The sequence below is a fragment of the Gopherus flavomarginatus genome, chromosome 2 (genome assembly GCF_025201925.1).
Source record: "Gopherus flavomarginatus isolate rGopFla2 chromosome 2, rGopFla2.mat.asm, whole genome shotgun sequence".
Classification (NCBI taxonomy): Eukaryota; Metazoa; Chordata; order Testudines; family Testudinidae; genus Gopherus; species Gopherus flavomarginatus.
The window spans coordinates 13,037,662-13,062,912 of NC_066618.1; the positions used below are offsets into that span (position 1 = coordinate 13,037,662).

At 44.7% G+C, this 25,251-nt stretch overlaps 1 protein-coding gene across 2 annotated transcripts in view; it reads left to right on the plus strand.

Annotated features, from left to right (window-relative positions):
• DLEC1 (DLEC1 cilia and flagella associated protein) overlaps nucleotides 1-25,251 on the plus strand; it is a 77,196-nt gene that overhangs the window by 30,853 nt on the left and 21,092 nt on the right. For both annotated transcript variants that reach the window (XM_050942412.1, XM_050942413.1), the window contains 13 exons: nucleotides 411-582; nucleotides 1,016-1,109; nucleotides 1,372-1,502; nucleotides 6,638-6,796; nucleotides 9,097-9,236; nucleotides 9,469-9,622; nucleotides 13,946-14,056; nucleotides 15,152-15,282; nucleotides 15,975-16,163; nucleotides 16,744-16,811; nucleotides 19,635-19,786; nucleotides 20,908-21,023; nucleotides 22,658-22,728. In XM_050942412.1, coding sequence (XP_050798369.1) covers nucleotides 411-582; nucleotides 1,016-1,109; nucleotides 1,372-1,502; nucleotides 6,638-6,796; nucleotides 9,097-9,236; nucleotides 9,469-9,622; nucleotides 13,946-14,056; nucleotides 15,152-15,282; nucleotides 15,975-16,163; nucleotides 16,744-16,811; nucleotides 19,635-19,786; nucleotides 20,908-21,023; nucleotides 22,658-22,728 — 1,688 coding nt within the window. The remainder of the gene's footprint in view (nucleotides 1-410; nucleotides 583-1,015; nucleotides 1,110-1,371; nucleotides 1,503-6,637; nucleotides 6,797-9,096; nucleotides 9,237-9,468; nucleotides 9,623-13,945; nucleotides 14,057-15,151; nucleotides 15,283-15,974; nucleotides 16,164-16,743; nucleotides 16,812-19,634; nucleotides 19,787-20,907; nucleotides 21,024-22,657; nucleotides 22,729-25,251) is intronic.

Sequence of the window (25,251 nt, forward strand, 5' to 3'; positions counted from 1 at the left end):
TTAATTCTCACAACATCTCTATAAAAAAGGTAATGTTGTTATCATGATTATTAGCTGAGGCACAAAAAGTTAAGGCCCCAAATTCCACAAGTGGCCTGTAATTTTAGGTGCCTTAATTTTTTAAGTGTCCAGCTTTAGACGCCGGATGTTCAGAGGTGGTGAGCACCTTCAACTTCAGCTGAAGTTAGTGGGAGCTAGGAGAGCTCAATACTCCCAGTGTCCTACTCTAACCACTAGATACCCTGGGTCTGATTCACCTCTCATTCCAGTTTTACTTCATGGCTTTAATAAAGTTACAGCTGATTCATACCAGTGTAAGTTAAAGGCAAATCAACCCCCCATATCATGCTAGATCAGATCATATATAAATGCAAAATCTGCTCAGTAATTTTGATGATATCCTCATACAGCTCAGAAAAGCCGGTGATGCTAGGAAATTCAGAATCCAAAACAGATGATGTGATTGCACTGGAAATAGAAGTTAAAGGTTCAACAGAACCATTTCAGCTCCTTTTGGAACCATATGTCATCATCATCCCTGGAGAAAACTTTATTGGCGTAAATGTAAAAAAAGCATTTAAGGTTTGTTTACTTCTAACTTTATATTGTTGTTCAATGCATGTAACTAGGCACAATGGATGTTCCTGGAGCACATACATTGCTATATTCTAACATTAGCTTTGGATTTCCTCACTTTTCTGGGTTTAACTTTAACCCTCAATGTTTTATGTTTTTTGTTTGTTCTTGGTTCATTTCAGGGTAGGTGCTCAGGTACTATGGTGATACAGGCCATACAGGTAACTAGATAGACCTGTCAGATCCTAAAACTGATATTAGCATGTTTATAGTAGATAGGTTTTGACATGAGTTCACTGTTGAAGATAAAATTGAAACAGCGCAAACACTGAAATACCTTGTTTCTAAGGCAGCACAATTGACAGCATATTGGCATTTTGCAGACTCCCGTGAAAGCTTAGAATGCATTATTTAGCTCATTAATTTTTCAATTGTTTAGATGTGGAATAACAGCAAATCATCCATCAAATATACATGGGGAAAAATCAGTGCACGTGATATAGTTGAAGTTGAACCTCATACTGGAGTGTTAGGTAAAGTTTCTGTGCGTTGTAATTAATTATTAGTAGAAATATTTAAATTGTTGAGTGTTACATTAAGAAAGAAATGGTAGAGTGTGATGTTGTCAACTTATGTTTGTGAAATAAGGGCCTAGTCTAAAGCAGGTGGAAGTCAATGAGAATCTTCCCATTGACTTCTAATGGCTTTGGGGATTTAGCGGTGCGTGTTTGTGTTTTAAAGGGAGGAGGAGGGGAAAGATGATGATTATGAAGAAACTGATTTTTTCTTTTCTAGATGCCAGTGAATTTTGTGAATTTGAATTGAATTTTACTGGAGGCAAACCTGGATATGCCAGCCATAATCTGCACTGTAAAATCGAACACTCTGTGGAGCCAGTTGTGCTGCATGTGGAGGCTGCTTTTAAGGTGACAACAAATACAATGTTTCAGGAGAATGGGCTGGCTGAGGGAGTTGCTAGTGATGGGATATAATGATATATGTATATATATAGCCTTTCACCTTTTGGGTGTCTGACGTTCAGTACTATCTAATGGCTGGTGAGTGGCCTATGTGAAATGAGTTGGTGGTCTCAATCCAATACCTAGAAGAAATCTCTTATTTCATCACTAGTTAGCACTCTTCGGTTCACTAGGTGTACATAAACTAGAGGGCTGCACACTTTGTTGCTTCTGTAGGCTGAGCTCATTGCACACGTCGGGGCTCCTTGCATTCCCCCATTCCCCACCACAAGGTCCCTTTATGCTACCCTACCTTCCTCCTCTATTACAGGGACTTCCTGTAACCCATCCTCACCTACCCCATGCCAGGGGTTCTGTTTGCACCCTATCCTGTTCCCTCCATTCCTGTGTCTCCCCTTTGTCTCCCCTTTCCCTCCCCATTGCAGAGGCTCTGTATGCCCCTTCATTCCCTACTCTGCCACATTCCACAGTATGTGTGTCCTCTATTCCTCCCTCCCCCTATACCAGTCCCCCATTCTTCCCTTGTGATGTCAGGAGCTCTTGTGCTCCCTGTTCCAAGGTCGCCAGTGCCATAGGATCTGTGTGTGACGGGTTCTCCCCGGGTGCCCCCTGGAACTGGGTACCACTGGGCCCCTTGACCCACCAGCCTGGGCTCCCCCTCACACTGTATTGCTGTGACAAGCTATAAAGCCCTCCAGCCTGCACTTTCACCAGCATAGAAACAGGTAGGGACAACCCAGCTGCAGTTACAAGCACGCTCTCTGACCAGCCCCTACATGGGAAGGCTACTCTCAGCTACTCAGGCACATACCCCATCTGAAGTATAAACCCAAAATTATACCATCTTGCATTGCACAGGGAACTGTACAGCATAAGCTCATAAAATTCGCCCCCTCCCTCAGTGTGGAGAGGAATATGCAACAGCTTTTGTTATGTTACGATTCCCACACACTTCACTCCAACTCACTAGTTTAGGTAAAGCAGAAACAAGTTTATTAACTACAAAAGATAGATTTTAAGTGATTGTAAGTGATAGCAAACAGATCAAATCAGATTACCTAGCAAATAAACAAAGCCACAAACTAAACTTAATATATTAAATGTATTAGATATGAATAGCAGATTCTCACCCTAACAGATGATACAAGCAGGCTGTAGTTTAAGGGGTAAGCTGCACTTTCCTTAGATCTTGGAATCCTCAGGTGTTTCATTCACAGGCTAAAAATGCCTTTAGCGTGGGTCCAGCACTTCTCTCAGTTCAATCTTTATTCCTCAGGTCTTTTCAGGAGTTGTCTTGTGTGGGGAGCAAAGAACACCAGATGATGTCACTACTGCCTTAATTAGCTTTTGCATATGGTGGGAACCCTTTTTCCCAAAGCTTTGTTCCCAGACTGGTTGGTGGAAAAATACTGACATTCCAAGATGGAGTCTAGAGACATGTGGTCTCATCACATGTCCTTGTACAGTCATAGCAGCCATTGTTCACAGCCTGTTTGGAGCGTTCACAGGAAGGCTCATCAGGTAGGGGATAAGCTTCTCCTAAGGCCTATTGTTTTTTCCTAGTGGCACGTTGCTCTGAATTGGCCCTTCCAATGTATCAAAAAATGATACATGCATACAAATAGGATAATCATGTTCAGCAAATGATAACCTTTCCAATGACATCTCACATAACCCATCTTGCATAAAATGCATCATCATTAGGCCATAATCATATAATAATATCACTGTGAAGAATATGGGTGCAGTATCACACTGTGTATTTGTGTACCTACCCCTGTCTTCTCATGCCAGTACCTCTGTATCCTTCCTGCCATGCCAAGATCCCTGCATTTGTCTCCCCTCCCCATGCTGGAGGCTGTGTGGATGCCCCCCATTCCCTCCCACCGGAAGATAAGTCATTCAGCATTTTACACTGTATTGGGTCAATAAGCAGAACTGAAATGGGAGGTATTGGTATGCTGGAAGGTGTTAACGGTTGCCATCAACCAGTTCTTCCATCTGTCTTTGAGACAGTTACAGATGTGGCTAAAGCTGCTGTTCCGCTAACCAGATGCCAGTGGCTTCATGTGTCCCCCTTTTCCTTCTTCCAGTTTTCACCAGAGTTAATAGGTTTCTGCCTATTGCTGCATAAAACATTTCTGGACATTTTGGAATTGATTAGGTGTTGTTGTGTTTCATACACACAAACAGATAAATGCCATCAAGTTGAGTGTAAGCCAAATTTATGTGGCACTGTCTATGCAAGCAGACAAACTCCTTTTAACCTTGTTCTGAGGGAACAAGGACCCAGGGTTGACACTCTTATGAATAATTAGTAATTTTTCTAGGGTGTAGGCAGTGCGCTGAGATAGTCCTGGGTTGAAGTACAAGGCTAGATTTTCAAGAGGATAAAGTTTTTAAAGGGCCTGCCTCCTTTTTGTGCAGACAGTTTGTACCCCTCAAATAAACAATAAAGATAAATCTGAGTAATCCAGTTTATGCCCACAATTAGATAAGTAGAGCACATTTGAGTTTTGAGTGCAGTTTGTGCCTGCATGTACAAGCGTTCACCGGGGCTCAACCCTCTCCAGGGCAGTGGGGAGCCACACCGGCTCACTACACACCGTTGGTTCTGGGGAGTTAGTCCGGCCAGGGGGTCTCCCTCAGTAGCCCTTGCTGTAGTCAGCCGAAATGCGGTTAGCCCGGCCCTGGCTCAGGGCAGGACAACACCTCTAAGTCTGGGTTCAGGCCCTCAGTCAGGGCTGAACAATAGTAGTACACAGTATTAAGCCCCGGCCCTAGGTTGGGACGGGGCAACAAACGCTGAGTCGGGGGCTCAGGCCCTCAGGCAGGGCTGAGCAGTAACAACAGTATTAAACCCAGGCCCTAGGTCAGGGCGGGGCAACAAACGCTGAGTCTGGGGGCAAGGCTGAGCAGTAACCATATGCCCCAGCCTCCTCAGGCCAGGGAGAGGGGGAGTCTGCCACCCAGGAGTTGTGTGGCAAGGGGGACGCAGGCCCCCCACTCCACTGCGTCCCAACCCGGGGCCCTAGCAGTGGCCAAAGATATGCTGCTTAGTCAGTGGGGATCCTGGCCGCAACACACCGACATAGGCTCTGGCAGTGCTGCAGCCAGACTGGGGTCGGCTTTTCCCAGGCTACTTCCACACTCTGCCTTGGGCCTTACCTGGGTCCAGGGGTTGGCCTCTGGGGGGTCCAGGAGCATGGGTTCTTCAGGGCAGGGGTTGATCGGCAGGTCCGGCAACTCCTCCGGATAGCGGGTGCAGGGCCAGTCCAGCCAAGCTGGGCAGCCGCCTTGGGCCATGAGGGTTTCCCAGTCGCAGGCTCCGCTAGGGACGTCTGTTGTCTCCAGCGGCTGGGCTCCTACTAAGCTCCAAAGGCCGGCCTTTATAGTTCCGAGTCACCGCCTGACCCTCTGAGGGGCGGGCTCAGAGGTCCCTAGCTCCACCCACTCCGGCCTCTGGATGGGCTCTTCCCCCTCCGGGGCAGTGGGGAGCCACACGGCCTCACTACACTGCAGTTCATTTTTGCAGGTCCAGATTTTGTGGTTGTAAATTGCTGCTACAGACAGGTAGGCTGGGACTTCTAGAAGTCTGGCCCCCAGTGTAGGGAAAATATAGGTTAAGGTAGTATGGCCAGGCTTCCTCAGCTGCTCCCTGTGTTGTATATGTTCTTTGCAGAAAGGGCCTAATCTAAAACCCACTGAAGTAAATGGAAAGACTCCCATTGACTTTAGTGGGCTTTGGATCAGGTCTCAAAAGAGGATTTCAGTCTTTAGGAATACTAAATTCACATAAAAGTACTGACATGAATGTGACACTTTGAGGGGGTTCACCCAGAGAGTAACGATTCTGTCACCACCTGTCCTGTAACCCTAAGTGCTTCTGTACTGTGCAGTTTTGGCTGAGAGCCCTGACACCAGCAGCATGCTCACTGCAGAATGGCCTCATCCTGGTTACTCCTTGCAGGATAACACCAACAGCTCTTCCAGTCCTGAGTCTCCCCAAAACCATCTTACCTGCAGTATCCAATACCTCTCACTGGATACTGACAGAGGTTATTATGTTTGCTGCCTCCAAAGAGACAGAACAACCATCATCCTGTTAGTTTAGCCGAGGACTGCACCCTTCAGTTAAATATACAGCACTGAGATGGATTGTTTATTAAAAAGAACATGTTTAAATGATTATAAGTAAGAATAGAAGGCACAGATATGGTTACAAATAAAACAAAACACACTTTCTAGTGACTAAAACTTAACTTCAGCAAGTTATAATTTTGTCTAAGCTGGTTTCTCACTAATAGTCATTTCCAGCTACTCTTGGTTTTTAGGCCAAGAGGATCCACTCTTCATGAGCTCAAAAGGTGTGGCTTTCCCTTTGTTTGCCAGGTGACAGATGCCAAACTGGCACTCTCTTTCTGCTTGTATTTACCAAAGTCTACTGTCACTCTTTCAAGAGCCAGGAAGGCTGCATCATAATCATTAAGTTGTCTGCCCGTCTCCCATGCATTTAGTTGATGGCTTTGTTTATCTTATATGTGGATGTAATCTTCATTGTCTTCATGTCAGTTTACACTGGAGACAAAGGAAAAGAGGCTAAACACATTCCTTTGTCTAGGACAGGACAGGCTTATGCACTGTTTGCAAAATACCTTTTAAGAACATATTTTCAGTACACATTTATAATTCTTTATACACCACCCATACATTCATCATTCAATAGTATTAATGACCAGCATGTTATCGATTTGCATACCTTACATGACAACTTTTAGATACATTGTTTGGGGGGAATGTGTTTGTATCAGGCTGGAGGTGAGTTATGGTATGAGGTGCCCTCTGCCAGTTAGCATTGAGGGACTCCTGGGCCACAATGAAGTCTCAGTGTAGTGAGATATATTAATCAGAAGGAGGATATTTTCTTGGTGATTTTGTGATCTCTTCTGTATCAGAAACTGAACCTTTGCTTGCTTTCTGTTCTAAGTTAATGTAAACACAAATCTTAGCTAATGTATGCTTTTTAATCAGGCAACTTTGGTATTGATATCTATTTTAATGTATATTTCTTGATGTCCTAGGGTCCAGCTCTCTCTATCAATGTTCCATCACTCCATTTAGGTTTAATTAAATTGGGAGAAAATGTGTTAAGTACCTTTGAGATTCAAAACCTAAGTCAATTGCCAGCATGGTGGACAATGCAAGAAAGTCAAGCTTGCTTAGCTGAAAGGAACGAAGATGTAAGTCATTCCAAGAGGTTCTTTATAAGACTGGTAATATAGTTCTGTACAACCCTGCCCAGAGCCAGCTACACTATCTTCTTTATCATTTGTGTCTCAGTTCTTGGGGAACTAAATTTCATCCCCCAAATCAGAAAAGTAATTTCAGTTTTCTTATGGTGATGAACAAACTGATTTTTGCACATCAAGAAAGTACAGCACAAGTTTTATTAAGTGCAATAATGTTTAGCCATTTTTCTTTGTTTCTATTTATAATGTGCCTAGCACAGATTCCCTGCTGGCCTTATTCTGTGATATGCTGAGCATGTTCTTAGGGGTAGTGAATGACCTCAACTCCCACTGCTGTTAATAGGAGCCTCCTGGGAGGATATCAGCACCTTGCAGGATTGGGCCTTATGATTATTAAACAATACATTTGAAAAAGTGCAAATTTGTCACAAAAACAACTATAAAACTTCATGCCCAATAAAATATCAAAAATATTGTTTATGATCACCTAGAATGTTATGTGTCAAATATATTCCATCCATATTCTTGACCCCATTGTTTGTCTAGGAAATCTGTCTTCTTAGATCAGGGGTTCTCAAACTGGGGGTCGGGACTCCTCAGGAAGTCACGAGCTGTCAGCCTCCACCCCAAACCCACCTTTTCCTCCAACATTTAATGGTGTTAAATATATTAAAAAGTATTTTGAATGTATGGGGGGGGGGTGCACTCAGACACTTGCTATGTGAAAGGGGTCACCGGTGCAAAAGTTTTAGAATCGCTATCTTAGATGGTATCTGTTGGACAAAAACTGGCTTAGACATGGTTTAAAATGATGGTCACGCTAATCTTCTTGTATACCTGTCCTCAGTGCCAGATTTATCTGCCCTGCTCCACAGAATATTTTTGGCACTGTTAATCTTGGTACATTCATAGCTGTTATGAACAGGGAGCTATTATGAACAGGAAGGTGTATCTCTGCCACCCTCACTGAAAACCAGATTTGATCCCATGTTCTTTCAAGGGAAAGATCTGCTGGACATAGTGATTCATGCCACTGTCATACTGTGCCTGGGATACATATTAAATCTCTTTGGAGCTTGATGCTGGAAATTTGTTAAGAAAGTTGGTCCTTTGTAATCTGAGGGCATGTCAACACTACCCACTGAATTGGCGGGTAGTGATCGATCTATTGGGGATCAATTTATCACGTCTAGTGTAGACATGATAAAATCGATCCCCGATTGCTTTGTCGTCGACTCGAACTCTACCGCGCACAAGAGGCGGAAGTGGAGTCGACGGGGGAGCGGCAGCGGTCGACTCGCTGCCGTCCTCACGGCCAGGTAAATCGACCTAAGATACGCCGACTTCAGCTACGCTATTTGCGTAGCTGAAGTTATGTATCTTAGGTCAACTCCACGCCTTAGTGTAGACCTAACATGAGTTGGCTGCCCATGAGTTTCTGGATTAAGATGATAATTAAGATTGTCTTTGACCTATAAAGGCCTGGAACTTACTTATTTGAAAGATCATGTCTCTCTTCATGCTATACAGTTGCAGTTAAAATCAGCAGAAGCAAGATGAAGATTTCGTGGTTTAAAAGAGAAGGGGCTGCTGGCGGGATGTTTCCCAGGAGGGCCAGTTTGCTTTGGAACACATTCCCATTTTGGTCTATGATAGCCAGAATATGCTGACCTTCAGAGCATGCTACAAATCCAGGATTTTGGGGGTAGGGAGGCTAGTGGCTGAGAGTCAACTCTGAGGAGCATAGGGAGCTGTATCAGATAGCTGATTATTGCTAGCATATGGTGGGGTTTGTGGCTGGATTTGTCATGCTTTGGGTTTTAAAATAAATGTCTGGGGCACCTAGAATCTGGGATAGATGTTTTTTATTTTTATATAAAGAATCATTGTAGGTCCATATCTCTAAAACATAAAAGGCAAAATTCTGCCCTTAGAGTTGTTCATGTAATTCCTACAGTAGTCAGTAGAAGTTGGACATGATTTTTGGCCAAAATATGGTCTTAAGACGTTTTGTAAGCACAGCTTTCTTGGACAGAATGAGTCAGTCTAGCAGAACTAAAAGAGAGACCCTGTCTAGTTAATTAAAAAGTACTTCTTACCTCTAACAGTGGAAGATCCACAATATCATGTGCTGTATTCTCATTCTCCTGATTGATATCCTGAGTTCTTCAGTTTGGGTCTTTATCTGCATGATATGCAAAGAGCTTACCAAACTGAGAACTTGAGTTCAGCATTTTACACTGCCTAGTAAGGTTCTGAGTGACATTCACATTTGTTTCTCTATCACCTAGGCATCCCCATTCACGATTCAGCCATCTGATGGAGAATTACCTCCTTTGGGCAAATGCAGTGTGTCTGTTCTGTTCAGGTCCTTGCTATGTCAACGTCTCCAGACAGTATTAGAGCTAGACGTCGAAAATGGAGAAGGAAGGTGAGGAAAAAATGGAAGTTTTCCTCTAAGCCATGTTTTAGTTTTGATATTTTTGTCTCCTGAAATGGACAATGATCCACACCCGCAGCATTCAGAATTGTATAATACATCAATAAGCTACTCAGTTACACATATTGCTAAATTAACACTATCCTCATGCTTCCCAGAATGTCTCTATTAATTCACTAATTATGCAACAGTAAAACTGGGCCATTTGTGTGTCTGTTTCCAGTCATCTTCCTGTTTTTGTTGAAGTTCAGACCCCCCAAGCATGTCTGATCTCTAGTCACTTGGTGTTCAGTGAAATTTATATTGGAGTTCCAGCACAAGCAACCGTCAAACTATTTAACCAGACTCTGCTGCCAGCAAAATACTTTTGGGAAGAGGTAAGTGACTTTCTAGTGTGACAGTTAGTAGTGAAACAAGATAGGGGCTGAGCTCTGTAGTTGCTATCACAATACAAATAATAAAAATAATAAGATAACTTCTGAGATGTGTCCTCTGTGTAGTGACCCCTTGATTGGGTCATCAGCAGGAAATAAACCTGGGAACTCTTGTGCTAAGGCAGCAGTACTCGACCAGGGGTCCGTGGCCACCTGGGGTCCGTGAGCCTTTTAAGGGGGGCCACGTGGCCCCACAGATGAAATCCGGTGCCCCAAGCCACGTGTGGGTCTGAAGCTGAGAGTGGCGTGGGGCTGAAGCTGGTGGCCCCCCACCAAAGCTGGGAGCGGTACGGGACTGAAGCTGGCATCCCCCCTCCCCAGACAAGAGTGGCACGAGGCTATCCCCTGCCTGCACCCTGATACTTCCCTGCCCACACGCAGCCCCTAGCTGCCCCCTCCCTGCACCCTGAGCCACACCCCTCACTGCACATAGCCCCTAACTGCCCCCTGCCTGCACCCTGAGCCACACCCCTCACTGCACACAGCCCCTAACTGCCCCCTCCCTGCACCCTGAGCCACACCCCTCACTGCACACAGCCCCTAGCTGCCCCCTCCCTGCACCCTGAGCCACACCCCTCACTGCACACAGCCCCTAGCTGCCCCCTCCCTGCACCCTGAGCCACACCCCTCACTGCACACAGCCCCTAACTGCCCCCTCCCTGCACCCTGAGCCACACCCCTCACTGCACACAGCCCCTAGCTGCCCCCTGCCTGCACCCTGAGCGGATTTCAAGCTTTTTGAACTGAGTCCCCCCTTTGAATTATATTTTTTGGTTGCGGCCCCACAGGCCAGACAGGCTGGGTGGCCTGCTGAGGTGAGTCGGGGGGTGGAGATGGTGCTCCCTCCATGGACCCCGCTGTGTGGAGATGGCCCAAGCCCCACCAGCCCTTACCTCCCAAAGTAGAAGTCAAACTACGCTTATGCCAAGGGTCCCCTCCCAGCCCCGCTGGGCCCTGGAGTTTTTCTAGCGTGTTGAGGGGGCTCAGCAGGAAAAGGGCTGAGAACCGCTGCTCTAAGGCACAGTCCTTTCCCTTTAGCTAAAGGACTAAGGCCTGGTTTACACTGGGGCAGGGGAGGGTTGATCTAAGTTACGCAACTTCAGCTACGTGAATAACATAGCTGAAGTCGACGTACTTAGACCTACTCACCGCGGTGTCTTCTCTGTGGTGAGTTGACTGCTGCCGCTCCCCCGTTGATTCTGCCTGTGCCTCTCGGGGCGGTGGAGTACAGGAGTTGATGGGAGAGTGCTCGGGGGTCGATTTATCGCTACTAGACTAGATGTGATAAATTGACCACTGCTGGATCAATCGCTGCCCGCTGATCTGGCAGGTAGTGTAGACATACCCTAACTCTATTAACTGGGAGCAGTAGATATATCTTATTCTCTATGTTGACTAGCTACTCGAGAAGGGACAGGACAGACTTAGCCACTGTGTTACATAAAGTACTGTGCTGCGTCCAGAGGTGAAAGTAAGCCGGTATGGTCCGGTATGGCGTACCTGCAAGAGCCAGTACACCGTGCCAGCTCGCACCGGCTTCCGTGGTGGGGATTTAAAGGGCTCTGGGCTCCGGCGGCCGGGCTGGGGCCGGGATTTAAAGGGCTCAGAGCTCCCATGGCTGCAGGCAGCCCAGAGCCCTTTAAATCCTGCCCGCGGCTCCGGCGGCTGGGCTAGGGCCGGGATTTAAAGGGCTCAGAGTCCAGGGCCACCCAGAGGATTCAGGGGGGCTGGGACAAAGCAATTTTGGGGGCTCCTTCCATAAAAAAAAGTTGCAAAACTATAGAATATTATATTCTCGTGGGGGCCTGGGGCAAATTGCCCCCTTTGCCCCCCCCACCTCCCGGTGGCCCTGCAGAGCTCCCGCAGCTGCGGGGAGCCCAGAGCCCTTTGAATCCCTCCCACAGCTCTGGCAGCCTGGCTGGGGCCGGATTTAAAGGGCTCAGAGCTCCCGTGGCTGCGGGCAGCCCAGAGCCCTTTAAATCCCACCCGCAGCTCCGGCAGCCGGGCTGGGGCTGGGATTTAAAGGACTCAGAGCTCCCACAGCAGCAGGAGATCCCTGCCCCAGCCTGGCAAGGCTCAGTGGGGTTCCCCACAGCTGTGGGAGCTCAAGGCCCTTTAAATCCCACCTCTGAGCCCCAGGGCCTTTAAATCTTGAGAGGTACCGCCTCTTGCGGTTGAGGCCATGCCCCCCTCAGGACTCCAGCAGTACTGGTAAGTCCTGTAAGTTACTGTCACCCTGGGCTGTGTCAGGAATTCCATTGATTTATTGGAATTAATTTATGATTCTATGATTATATTATGAGGTAACTGAGAAATCCCTTGTTCTGGGCCTTTAACCACATTTGGGCTTTGGAGGCAGACTTGTGTGGGAAAAGTGGACATATAATAATAATTACTATTAGAGCTGTCAAGCGACTAAAAAATTTAATTGTGATTAATCATGTGATTACAAAAATTAATCGTGATTAATTGCATTGTTAGAGAATAATAGAATAGCATTCATTTAAATATTTTTGGATGTTTTCTATATTTTCAAATCTATTGATTTCAGTTACCACAGAGAATACAAAGTGTACAGTGCTCACTTTATTATTATTTTGATTACAAATATTTGCACAGTACAAAACAAAAGAAATAGTTTCAATTTACCTAATACAAATAATATAGTGCAATCTCTTTGTCATGGAAGCTGAACTTACAAAAGTAGAATTACGTACAAAAAATAATTGCACTCAAAATAAAACAATGTAAAACGTGAGAGCCTACAAGTCCACTTAGTCCTACTTCTTGTTCAGCCAGTCACTCAGACAAACAAGTTTTTTTACATTTGCAGGAGATAATACTGCCCAGTTCTTGTGTACAATGTCACTTGAAAGTGACAACAGGTGTTTGCATGGCACTGTTTGTAGCTGGCATTGCAAGATATTTACATGCCAGATACACTAAAGATTCATATGTCCCTTCATGCCTCAACCACCCTTCCAGAGAACATGTGTCCATCCAATGATGGGTTCTGCTCAATAACAATCCAAAGCAATGCGGACTAATGCATATTCATTGTCACCATTTGAGTCAGATGCCACCAGCAAAAGGTTGATTTTCTTTTTTGGTGGTTCAGTTCCGTAGTTTCCACATCGGAGAGTTGCTATTTTAAGACTTCTGAAAGCATGTTCCACACCTCATCCCTCTTCAGATTCTTAAACCTTGGGTCGAGTGCTGTAGCTATCTTTAGAAATCTCACATTGGTTCCTTCTTTGCATTTTGTCAAATCTGCAGTGAAAGTGTTCTTAAAATGAACAATGTGCTGAGTCATTATCCAAGACTGCTATAACATGAAATATATGGCCGAATGTGGTTAAAACAGAGCAGGAGACATTCAATTCTCCTCCAAGGAGTTCAGTCACAAATTTGCATTTTTTTTAACGAATGTCATCAGCATGGAAGCACATCCTCTGGACTGGTGACCAAAGAATGAAGAGGCATACAAATGTTTAGCATATCTGGCATGTAAATACCTTGCAATGTCATGCAAATGCTTGTTCTCACTTTCAGGTGACGTTGTAAATAAGAAGTGTGAAACATTATGTCCCCGTAAATGTAAACAAACTTGTTTGTCTTAGCGATTGGCTGAACAAGAAATAGGACTAAGCGGACTTGTAGGCTTTAAAGTTTTACATTGTTTGTTGTTTGAGTGCAGTTATGTAACAAAAAAAATCTTTATTTGTAACTTGCACTTTCACGATAAAGAGATTGCACTTCAGTACTTGTATGAGGTGAATTGAAAAATACTATCTGTTTATCATTTTTACAGTGCAAAGATTTGTAATAAAAATAATATAAAGTGAGCATTGTACACTTCGCATTCTGTGTTGTAATTGAAATCAACATATTTGAAAATGTAGAAGTATATTCAAAAATATTTAATACATTTCAATTGGTATTCTATAGTTTAAAAATGTGATTAATCGTGATAAAAATTTTTTATCACAATTACTTTTTTTGAGTTAGTTGCGTGAGTTAACTGTGATTAATTGGCAGCCCTAATTTACTATTAAGAAAAAAGTATCTAAGTAATTGAACATAGTGGAATTAAAGGGCATGTGAAGTGTGTCCCGACTCTATATATCAGATCTGTTGTTTTCCTGAAACATAGAGATTCTATGTATTGCTTCATCCTGACAATCATTTCCAATCTGAGGTGAATTTTGAATGGAGTAGATTTCATTACAGTTAACTGAATGTTCAAGTGTTTATCCTACTTGATAGCTTATTGGAAGTCAGTCAGCTTTCTGCTCTGCCACTGTCTCCCCAAGAAGTGGCACTTTGGGCCCACATGAAGAAAAAGAATTGTGTATAGAGCTAACAGCTAATATTATGGTAAGTTTAAAAACTGGTCTAATTTCAATAGCACAGAGAACACTGGGATTCTTATTTCAAGTCCATGTGGCAAAAACAGCACTTGCAAGTATAGTACAATGCAGTTGTGCATAGAATCTGTCTCAAACTGCTTTATAAACTAACATGATTGAAGACAGAAGATATTTAAATTATATGCACCTTAAATCGACTTTGTAGTCTGCTTGCTTGCTGCTTTAATTTTTTTCTACTATGCCCTTTTCTTTATACTTAATGATTAATGCTGCTTTTGTAATATACAAAACTATTTTTGACCTTTTATTCTTAAAACACATATTAAATTGATTAAATTTTACTTTATGGTCCTGAAAACATCTTCCTTACATTAATTCCCACCATTCTACTCTCTCATTCTAAGGCCTGCTTACACCTAAATCTTTGGTCAACCTACCTCATTTCTCAGGGATGTGAAAAATTCACACCTTCAAGAGAGATAGTTGTCATCCTAAACCCTGGTATAGACACCATTAGGCTGACAGAAAATTTCTTCTGTCGACCTACCTACTACCTCTCATCCTCTTGAGAGAAATGGAAAAACCCCTTCCATCACTGTAGCAAGTGTCTACACTATGGTACTACAGCTGTGCAGCTGCAGTGCCATAACTATGCCACTGTAGCATCTATAGTGTAAACATATCCTAATTCTTCCTTACCTGGAAAAACTTAAAGGAGGGAAGTCGGAATTAATGTGTCCAGACAACGAGATCCATTTCCACAAGCAGGCCAGCACTGAAAAGACAGGCTTCTACCAGAAAATGTGGCAAAAATCAGGAATGGTGCATTTTTAGGTTTACATTATTTGATGTTGACACAAAACATACAGTAACATCAGCACATTTTTAATTTGGTACCTACTATCAAACAATTTTGATGCAATGGTGTGGTAGGAAATCCATGAGAAGCAACCTGTAAGACTTCTCAGTCATCCCCTGCAATTCTGTTTTTTTTAATCCAGTAAGATTTGTATGTGTTTTTCTAATACATTTTTTGATTATGACATCTTTCATCTGTATCTTTGACTCCATTTACAAAGAAGATGTGACTTTCTCCTATTAGGATGAGCTGAATGACCTTACCCTCTGCTGTAGCATAGAAGATATGATTGAACCTCTTTTTCTGGGCATTTCTGGCCAAGTAAAGGGACTACATGTTACATACTTGATACCTTGTGACAGTAAAGTTACCAGGTAAACGAAGGTGTTATAAAATAATCACCCAGGTTTGTGTGTTGGTTTTTAACATCTAATGCACTGTAATAGTCCATCTATATTCTAATTCAGTATCTTTGCTTTCTCTGCTTGGAGTGAAAGAATTAGCCCTCTCGCTTCCAGCCAAGGTATGGGGATCCTACACCCATCATACCACAGTAACTGTCTGCAATGTTTAAAATATGTAAATTTAACTCTTAGATATGGATATTAAAGTGTTGAGTTCTATACCATATAATTTAAGATCAAATATCCTGGGCTGTTTAGAAGTTTTCCTGCCATGTTGCCAAATCTGGTATATGACAAATGCAACGCTCCTAAGCCTACGTCTGCCTGATATTTTTAATTGTATTCTTGTGATACCTAGCATGACTACTCTGTTTCAGAGTGTACTTTAAGTCCTTGTTTCTTCTTTTCAGATGAACAAAAAATAGCTTTAATTTAGCAGATCAGCATAATCACTGCACCTGAAATAAATTCCTACAGGAATCTAACTGAGGCAAATCAATACTGGCAAATGCTGGTGGTATAAATCTTAGGCTAGTTGGTCCTTTTAACAAAGGACATCAAAACTGCCTTATGCTGGAAATCTCAACTCTGCCTAAACTGTTTCTATGCTATGAAGAAAGAGGAGTGCTAGCTTTAATATCTGAGGTCACTTTTATCTTTAGTGATGAGAAGCAAATGTTACAAAGTCCTCAAGATCTTTTGTTGGACTTTGGATCTGAAGTTGCATTGAAGAGCATAGTAACACGCCAGCTGATACTTACCAATCACACTGGAATCGATGCTCCATTCACACTAGAAGCTGAATATTTCAGCAGCTGTCCAGTTACCTCAGAGGAACACGGAAACTATCTGTAAGTTGTGACTTTCTCGTTAATTAATCGGATACTGGGCTTGATTTTCCTCTCACACTGCTGTGTAAAGTTGGAATCATTCCATTGAAGTGGAGGTATGCTGGTGTGAGGGGACAATCCCCTATTGCCATACTGCTCCATTGGTTCAGTATGGACTGTACCACCAGTACTACGTGCTGCAATATGGGGTGTTTCTTAAGTTTACTTTGCTTTGCTTATGAGAAATGATGAATCCTCTGGCTGAAGTACTATGGTTCCAGGCCATCAAGTTTTGCTGGAAACACAAAAGGCAGGATTCTCATTTGGTGTAAATAGCATTGCACTTTTGACATTAGTGGAGCTATGCTGATTTACACCCGCTGCGGATCTGGCTTACCGAATCCTGAACTTGTATGTTGGCATTTAAATGGCTTCACATATAAAGAAGCTATTTTAAAAATTCATTTAGCTGGTGATTCTAGGAAGTCTATCTTTGAGCACTAGTTACCAACAATCTAGGAGTTTGGCTGAATTAGCTTGTAAAGTTAGCAAAGACTTGTGCTGTTCACAGACTTAACATTGAGTCTTTTCCTTTTACAAGCTCCACAGCCAGTCTGGTGAAAAGAACAGCACAAATCAGAAGACATGCAGCCAAGAAAGCACAGTCAGGTATGAAAGAAGCTTTTTTTGTTGGCCAGAAAGATATTTTTCTCACAACTGGCGCACTCAGCAACAGCATCCACGGAAAGAGGGCTGAATGGAAATGGAAATCCCTTTATATTAGAGTCTGGGCCTCCAGGACAGACTGAAACATACTGGTGGACATTGTGGGGCTTGCCCACAGCATTCAGTATCTATTCTGTAGATTGAGGAGTCCAGGCCCCAGGGCTGTCAATCTGGTTCTTATTACAAGCTCTAAAATTTAAAAAAATAGGCTACATTCTGAGCTGACTTTCATCCCCTGCAGCCTCATTGATTTCAGTAGGGTTGGATGGACTGACCAGGCAGGACATGATCCTTTGTTGTTTATTATTTGTATTGCAGTAGTTCCCAGAGGTCCTAACCAGGAAAGATCACAGCTCCATTGTGCAAGGTATTATATCAATACAAAGAATCAGACTCCAATACCCTTATTCATCTAGAGGAGCACCTAACTTCACAAATAGCCATTGAGACTATTTATGAAGGTGCTATGAGTGAGTAGTGGTATCAGAATCTAGCCCATAGCAAATAAAACACAGATGCAATAGAATGCCTACTCCTGGGGGAATTCTGTGCCAGTGCGCATGTGCATAATTCGTGTGCTGCAGAAAATAACTTCTGCTGGAAAGTTGCTGCAGTTACACCTTTTGCCCACCAGGGTCTGCTGTGGTGCTAGAACAGAGCAGACACCCTGGGGCCCGCCCCAGCTGCTATAGGGAAGAGAAAACGCTGTGTTCCTTGCAGTGCCCTGCCTGTGGGGCCAGGACAGGAGACAGGGGATATGGGTGGACAGACAATGTGGGGCACACGAGGCTGCTGGGGATGCAACAGACTAAGGGCTAGTGGGGCGGGACAAGAGAGACAGGGGCAGGGGCTGACGGGGAGTAGAGGCACAGGCAAAATGGGGACGGGGTGTAGGGCCACATGGGGGAAAGGGCATGACTGAGTGGGGCCACAGAGACATGTAGGGACAGAGGAGAGGGGATGCCTGGATACATGGGGATGGGGGAGGGGCTGGCTGAGGGGGTGCAGGGACACATGGAGACAGGAGGAGGGGGCACAGGGACCCATGGGGACAGGGGCAGATGTGCCTGACTGAATGGGAGAGGCTAAAGATCAGCCAGGGTCTGTCTGGGGGAGGCTCCCCAACAATCCTTCCCTACTCCCCAAAAAAACCTGTTCCATATTTCTCTCACCCACACCCATCGACCCTCCAGGTTCACTCCCAGGCTCCTTCTTTTTTCCCCAGCTTCTCCATTACCTCTGCCTCCCCCAAGCCTTTGCACTGCTTCTGAGGGGTGTGGGAAATAGATTCTGTATTGTAGTTTAAATTAATTACTCAGAGTTCTGTATTTATATGACTAGTAAGGAATCTATTTGTCAAAAAACATTTCCTGAATCTTTTTCATTGTCTGTATTGTTACAGACATACTTGCTGACAGGAATTTTGAAATGAATTACCAAAAATAATTGAAATTGGTGTGATTATATTGTGTTGTTTTGACAAATAAAATATGCAGAATTTTGCAGAATTTTCAGTTTTTTGGTGCAGAATTCCCCCAGGAGTAAATGCCTAACATTAGTTCTCACAGTGTATCCTGTGATACACTTACAAGTGGTCCATGAAGCTGTGTCTATCTCAACAGCAGAGCACTCTGGTTTGAAGAAGTGAAGCCTCCTGCCATGTATTTTCCAGTCAGGACTGTCTTGCGGTTTCTGGGACATTTTTTTGATCAAGCAAACAAACAAGTCCTTCTCTACATCTGGAGTGCTTTGTCAAGTGTCTGTTTGATGTTCTGACTTGCAGACACCAACACAACTAGAGGGCTAGCAAACATTTAGAAAGAAATAAACAGCACAGATCACAAAGTTAACCAGTCAGTCACTCCAATACCATTGGAGTCAGTTTATTTTCATCTTACCAATATTGCTTTTTCATGTAATCAAGCATTACAGTTGTCACAGAAAAGTGCAGAATTAGGAGGTTGGCAGGGGAGGTTGTCCTTGGAAGATTCTCTGACTTAACAAGTGATCCATAATATAAAAACAGATTGAGAACTACTGAATAGGAAGCTGGAGTGAAAATGATTTGATTCTAGAGCAGGGGTTCCCAAACTGTGGTACATGTATCCCTGGGGACATGTGAGACACCTCTGGGAGGTACGCAGGAACTGTGTAATGGTGGATTTTATTTATTGCATTTTCATAATAGGCTACTCAGACAAAGCTTTAAAATTCTGTGGGAGTTTGTTATATAAAATACGGTAGTTAATTTACTTCAAGATTACCAGTGAGATCACAAAAACACAGAGACACTGACGTACGGAGCCCTTACCTGTACAGCGCAGGGTCAATTGCCCAGCAATTATCCAAGCTAACTGAGCTCAGTACTTAGTTGTTGGTTGGGGTTTTTTTGGTTGTATACATTGCACTATAACTATATCCGTATATAACAATGAACTACAGGCAGATGGCTAAAGACAAGTAGTGTTAAGAAGAACACACAAAGTATCAGTGATAAGAAGGTTAGAGGTACATGGGCAGCTGGTAGATCTGGAAGGGGGTATGTGGCCTGCTGGCAGAGCTGGAAGGGGGAATACAATAGGAAAGGTTTGGGAAACTCTATTCTAGAAGCTGAATTCTCAACTTTGTAAATAGGCATAGCTCCACTGAAGCCAGTAGAACTACCCTGAGTAATACCAGCCAATGATCTGAACATGTATTTTGTTTGAAAGATAAACCTTATTCCATTTCCTAGAAATCTTATCAAATACTCTTCTGTTCTTTTAGCATTTGTGCTGGCATTACTGTCTCATGGGAGAGGAGTGGCTTTCCATGCCCAACCTTCCACAGGAACTCTGAAAGCCTTCCAGCAGCTAATCATAGAAATAACAGCTTATAACAACATGTGGGGAGAGTACCATGATGATCTCATCTGTAGGGTAGGTGAGGCTTTTTGTTCTGGTCACCAAATTTGCATGGTAGGTTTGGGGCCAATTGTCTTTCCCCAAATTCCTCTTTGTTAAAACACAGTTGTCTGCTAGTTAGGACTTAAATAAGGATTCAGAGTAGCTTTTTCTAGACTGGTTTCAAAGTAGCAGCCATGTTAGTCTGTATCCGCAAAAAGAACAGGAGTACTTGTGGTACCTTAGAGACTAACAAATTTATTTCCTGGAATAAAACCCACTTCATCAGATGCATAGAATGGAACATATAGTACGATATATATATATATACAAACAGAGAACATGAAAAGGAGGAAGAGTTGATATGGCAACTTCCACCTTTTCATGTTCTCTGTATGTATATCTGTCTTCTTACTGTATGTTCCATTCTATGCATCTGATGAAGTGGGCTGTAGCCCACGAAAGCTTGTGCTCAGATAAATCTGCTAGTCTCTAAGGTGCCACAAGTACTCCTGTTTTTTTTTCTAGACTGTTTCTTCTAACAAGGTTTAGTTGACAAGTGTCCTCTCCTGTTAAAACGTATGGATCTGGTTTTGGACACACGTTGAAGGCCTTTTTTTTTCATAGGGCTGTAACAAGAGTTCCACAACATAGCTTTGTTCCATCTACAAAATCCAGTTACAACAGTCAATACTCTGCTCCACCAACCCAATATGTTGTGCTGTTGTGCCTGGTGGAAAGACTCTTAGGCTTGGTCTATACTGGCACTTTGTTGGCAAAACTTTTGTCATTCTGAGGTGTTAAAAACACACACATACCCCAAACGACAAAAAGCACTGTTGTGAACAGCACTTTGTCAGCAGGGAGCACTCTCCTGCCAACAAAGCCGCTGCGGCTTGTGGGGGCTGGAAGTTTTTTGTCAGCAGGAGAACTCTCTCCTAGAAAAGGCATCAAGCAGAATGACCAATAAATTAAGTACAGAACTTTCATGCTGACAAGAGTCCTCATTAGATCTCTTGCTTCACTAATTTGCTGTAAAAGAGAAGAGTAAAAAAAATTGAAAATTCATTTGGCTCAAAGGCGACGATATAATTTAGTAACCCACGTTCTAAAGTAGTATTTAATTCTAATTGCCAAGATGCATTGTTTTTTCTTAGGTGGGAGATTTACAGCCTACATTAATTCCTATGCAAATGACTGTGAAAGGTTGCCCAATCTTCTTGCAGATGACAGGACCTCAGACTGACCATCAAACAAAGATACCAATAATCAGGTATAGCTCCCCAAATACTGTTTGTAAGGATGTCAGAAGTTTTAAATGCCATTAGACTATGCCTACACTGTTCAGTTTTGGTCATTTGCTATTGTTCAGTAAGAAGGCAGGCAGTGTTCAGTGGTATATTTGTCAAAATACAGTGTGTGCTTTATTTTGTTTAGACAGTCAAACAATACACTAAGGCCTTATCTGATGTAGATAAGTTTAGCATACTGTTATGTTTGTGTTTCCTAGCATGACTGTAAAATGCCCTGCTTCCATATACATCATCTCCTAAATCCTTCATCAGCCATGCTACCAACCATTCTTCCAGACTGTTTTCTCAGTCATTCCAGGCTCAATTGATTCAGGGCCAGCATGAACAGAGATCACTGGCATGCCAGTACTAGTGGTGGAGAAAGTCCTGCTACTCCTCTCAGTGCACTGCTCACTGAGGAGGTGGCTTCTGCCACTCCAACACTTCTGTTGACTTCTTTATCGACCATCTTTCATGAGCACTACATTCGCTTGCGCACACGAGTCTGAGACAACTATGTTGTCAGAATATGGAGGGAACGGATAATGGAATGTAAACAGAATGTACAAAATAACTTTGTTTCCTAGATTGACTATAGATTATCTGGTTTCCAATACAACAAACTGCCAGCAGTTAACTCTTTAAGCTGATCTGTTTCCACTTTGTTAATGACTCATTTAAAAGAATAATTCTTTGGAGTTAACTTAACAATTGCACATTGTGGGTATGGCTACACTTACAGTTTTGCAGCGCTGGTAGTTACAGCTGTGTTCGTACAGCTGTGTAGGGCCAGCGCTGCAGTGTGGCCACACTGACAGCTACCAGCGCTGCAGTGTGGCCACATTTGCAGCACTTGCAGCGCTGTTGGGAGTGGTGCATTGTGGGCAGCTATCCCAGCATTCAAGTGGCTGCAGCGTGCTTTTCAAAAGAGGGGCGTGGGGTGGAATGTGACAGGGAACGTGGAGGAGACAGACAGAATGGATTTTTGGAGTTGACACTGTTCTCAGCTCCCTGCCTTGCAAGTTCTAAGGACTGTGCCTACCTTCAATCATTTTAAAAGTTCTAACTCCATTCCCCCACTCCTCTCTCATTCACTAAATGCAACGTATGTACTGCTAAATACTCGTCAGACCAGATCAGCAACTGCTGAACACGGACTTCCCCCTCCCCCTCTGCCGTGTGAGCGTGCTGTTTCTCTCTTCAAGCAAACAGCTGTGAACATTCCAAAGTAATTCCCCTGCCTGCCTCAGCTCGCTCAGCAAACAGGAGCTGTGTTTGTTTTTTAAATAAGCAGTTTGGCTGAACTCCGAGCTCTCCCTTTCTTCCGGTTTGTTGTGGACAGGAATTCTGGGATACCTCCTTATATCCCGGAGGTCAATAAAAGCGCTGGTGGGCGTCCACACTTGCTGACCAGCGCTGGATCACCAGCGCTGGAATCCCTACACCCGAGGCTGAACCGGGTGTACAGCCAGCGCTGCAACCAGGGAGTTGCAGCGCTGGCCGTGCTTTGCAAGTGTGGCCACATCCTAAGTTGCAGCGCTGTAACCCCCTCACCAGCGCTGCAACTCTCTAGTGTAGCCAAGCCCTGTAACATGAAGTTATTCCCCCTTTCCAGGTTTGGTGCTCATGTCTCTGGTGGGGATACGGTCTCCCGCTGCATCAGACTCAACAACCCCACTCCTTGTGGTAAGGCTGGTTTCATATTCTAAGATATACTAGCTAGCACTGCAGTCCCTGCAGTAATGAAAGCACAGCAATTAACACACCTTCAGCTTTCTTAATTAGGATTATTTTTTTGAGGGCAATAAAGGAATAGGAGGAGACAGCTAATTCAGTAGTTTAGCTAATATAGAGCAATGGCCAGTGCTGCTAAGTCTCTAGCTGTACAAAAGCATTTATCGTTGTGGTGTTACCTTTGGACAAGGCTGATGTGTATAGTAGCAGAGCAGGCAGGTTTGAGCCAGAGGTCAGTGAGGGAATATAATTAGCACAACCTAGTGTTTAGTGTGAAATGGGAAAACATCCTATTCCAGTGCACCGTGTGTTTGACGGAATTCTCTTCATCTGTATCCTTTGAAATTCACTTTTTCTGTGAAACCCTCCTAAAGCTAACTCATGTCAATAAAATGCTGCTGTCATGCTATTACTGGAAAGAAAAAATCCCACTCTAAGTTTAGCACCATTGGGCTCTTCTAAATGTCACTTGCATCCAATCTTTGTCTTCCTCTTCAGAATGTACTCATTTAAAAGACAAATTCTCAGGAGTTTTCTCTTCAGTGCATGGGCCATATCTTTCTTTGTGTCTTGGACATCACCAAACACAAAAATGATTAGGGGTATTGAACAGCTTCCATGTGAGGAGAGATTAAAAAGACTGGGATTGTTCAGCTTGGAAAAGAGGAGACTAAGGGGGGATATGATAGAGGTCTATAAAATCATGAATGGTTTGGAGAAAATGAATAAGGAAGTGTGACTTACCCCATCAATCACCTGATAAAATTAACAAGCAGCGGGTTTAAAACAAACTAAAGAATCACATCACATAACATACAGTCATCCTGTGGAACTCATTACTAGGGGATGTTGTGGAGGCCAAAACTATAACAGGATTAAAAAGAGAATAAATTCATGGAGGATGATGAACTTCATCCATCAATGTCTATTAGCCAAGATGGTCAGGAATGCAACCCTGCTGTTTGTATCTCTAACCCTCTGATTGCTGAAAGCTGGAATTGAACAACAGGGGATGGATCACTTAATAATTGCCCTGTTCTAGTCATTTCCTCTGAAGTATCAGGCAGGGCCAGCTTTAGGAAGTGTGGGGCCCAATTCGAACATTTTCGGCGGGGCCCTGGCAGGGATGACCTAAAAAAAAAAAGGTGTAAAAAAAAAAAAAAGCCTTGTCTTTCTTCCATGTATTATTTACTTTCCATAACTATATAAATAATACAATTATATATTATGTACATTGCATCATATATGCTGTTGATTGCCTATTAATGACCGCCATTTCACATGTGTGGGTCCCTGCCACTCCCTGCAGGTGTGCACATGTGTGGGTCCCAGCTGCTCCCTGTCCCCCTCATTGAAGCAGGTGTGCAGGGTTACTGCCCTGGGAACTGCAGGGGAGCAGTGGACATGAGGCTGGCTGGAGGCAGAGCAGGGGCTGACTGGAGGTAGGGTCTGGCTGCAGGCAGGGCAAAGGGTGCAGGGCTGGCTGGAGACAGGGGTGTGGGGTGGGCTGGCTTCAGGCAGGGCCGCAGGGGGATGCAGCAGGGGTTGAGAGGGCTGGAGACAGAGGAGTGCGGAACTGGCTGGCTTCAGGCAGGGGAGTGCAGCAGGGATTGGCTGGAGACAGGGCAGGGGATGCGGGGCTAGGTGTGGGCAGGGCGGGCAGGGGGTGCAGGGCTGGTGCGGGTAGGGCTGTGTGTGGGGCTGGCTGGCTTTGAGCAGGGTCACAGAGGTGTGTGTCGGGTTGGCTGGAGACAGGGCAGGGGGTTTGGCAGGGGCTGGCTGTGGGCACAGGGTGCAGAGCTGGCTGCAGGCAGGGGGGGCAGGGCTGGTGCGGGCAGGGCAGGGGGTGCAGCAGAGACAGCTGGAGCCCCCGCCCTTTAAATAGCCCCCAAGGCTCCCGTTATCCCAGGGCTCTGAGGGTTATTTAAAGGGCCTGGGGCTCCCCTGCTTCTACCCCCCTGGACCTTTTAAATAGCCGCCGGAGCCCTGGAGAATACATGGGGGGGTTCCGGTGGCTATTTAAAGGACTGGGTGGCAGAGGCAGCTGGAGCCCCGGCCCTTTAAATAGCCCCCGGACCCCCCTGCTATCCCAGGGCTTTGGGGGCCCAGAGCTCCAGCCAGGAGAGCAGGGCTGCAGGGTAGGGCTTGCGCTCCGGCCGGGGCTCCAGCCGAGGCAGCGGGGCTTGTCTCGCTCTGGCTGGGGCTCCAGCTGGGGCGGCAGGGCTTGTCCCGCTCCAGCCAGGGCTCCAGCAGGGACCGCGGGGCGGCTTGCCGCGCTCCGGCCAGGGCTCCAGCAGGGACCGCGGAGCGGCTTGCCCCGCTCCAGCCGAGGCTCCAGCCGTGAGAGCGGGGTTGCGGGGCAGCTTGCCGTGCTCCGGCCAGGGCTCCAGCCAGGAGAGCGGGACCGTGGGGCGGCTTGCCCCGCTCCGGCCAGGGCTCCAGCCGGGGCCGCGGGGTGGCTTGCTCCGCTCCAGC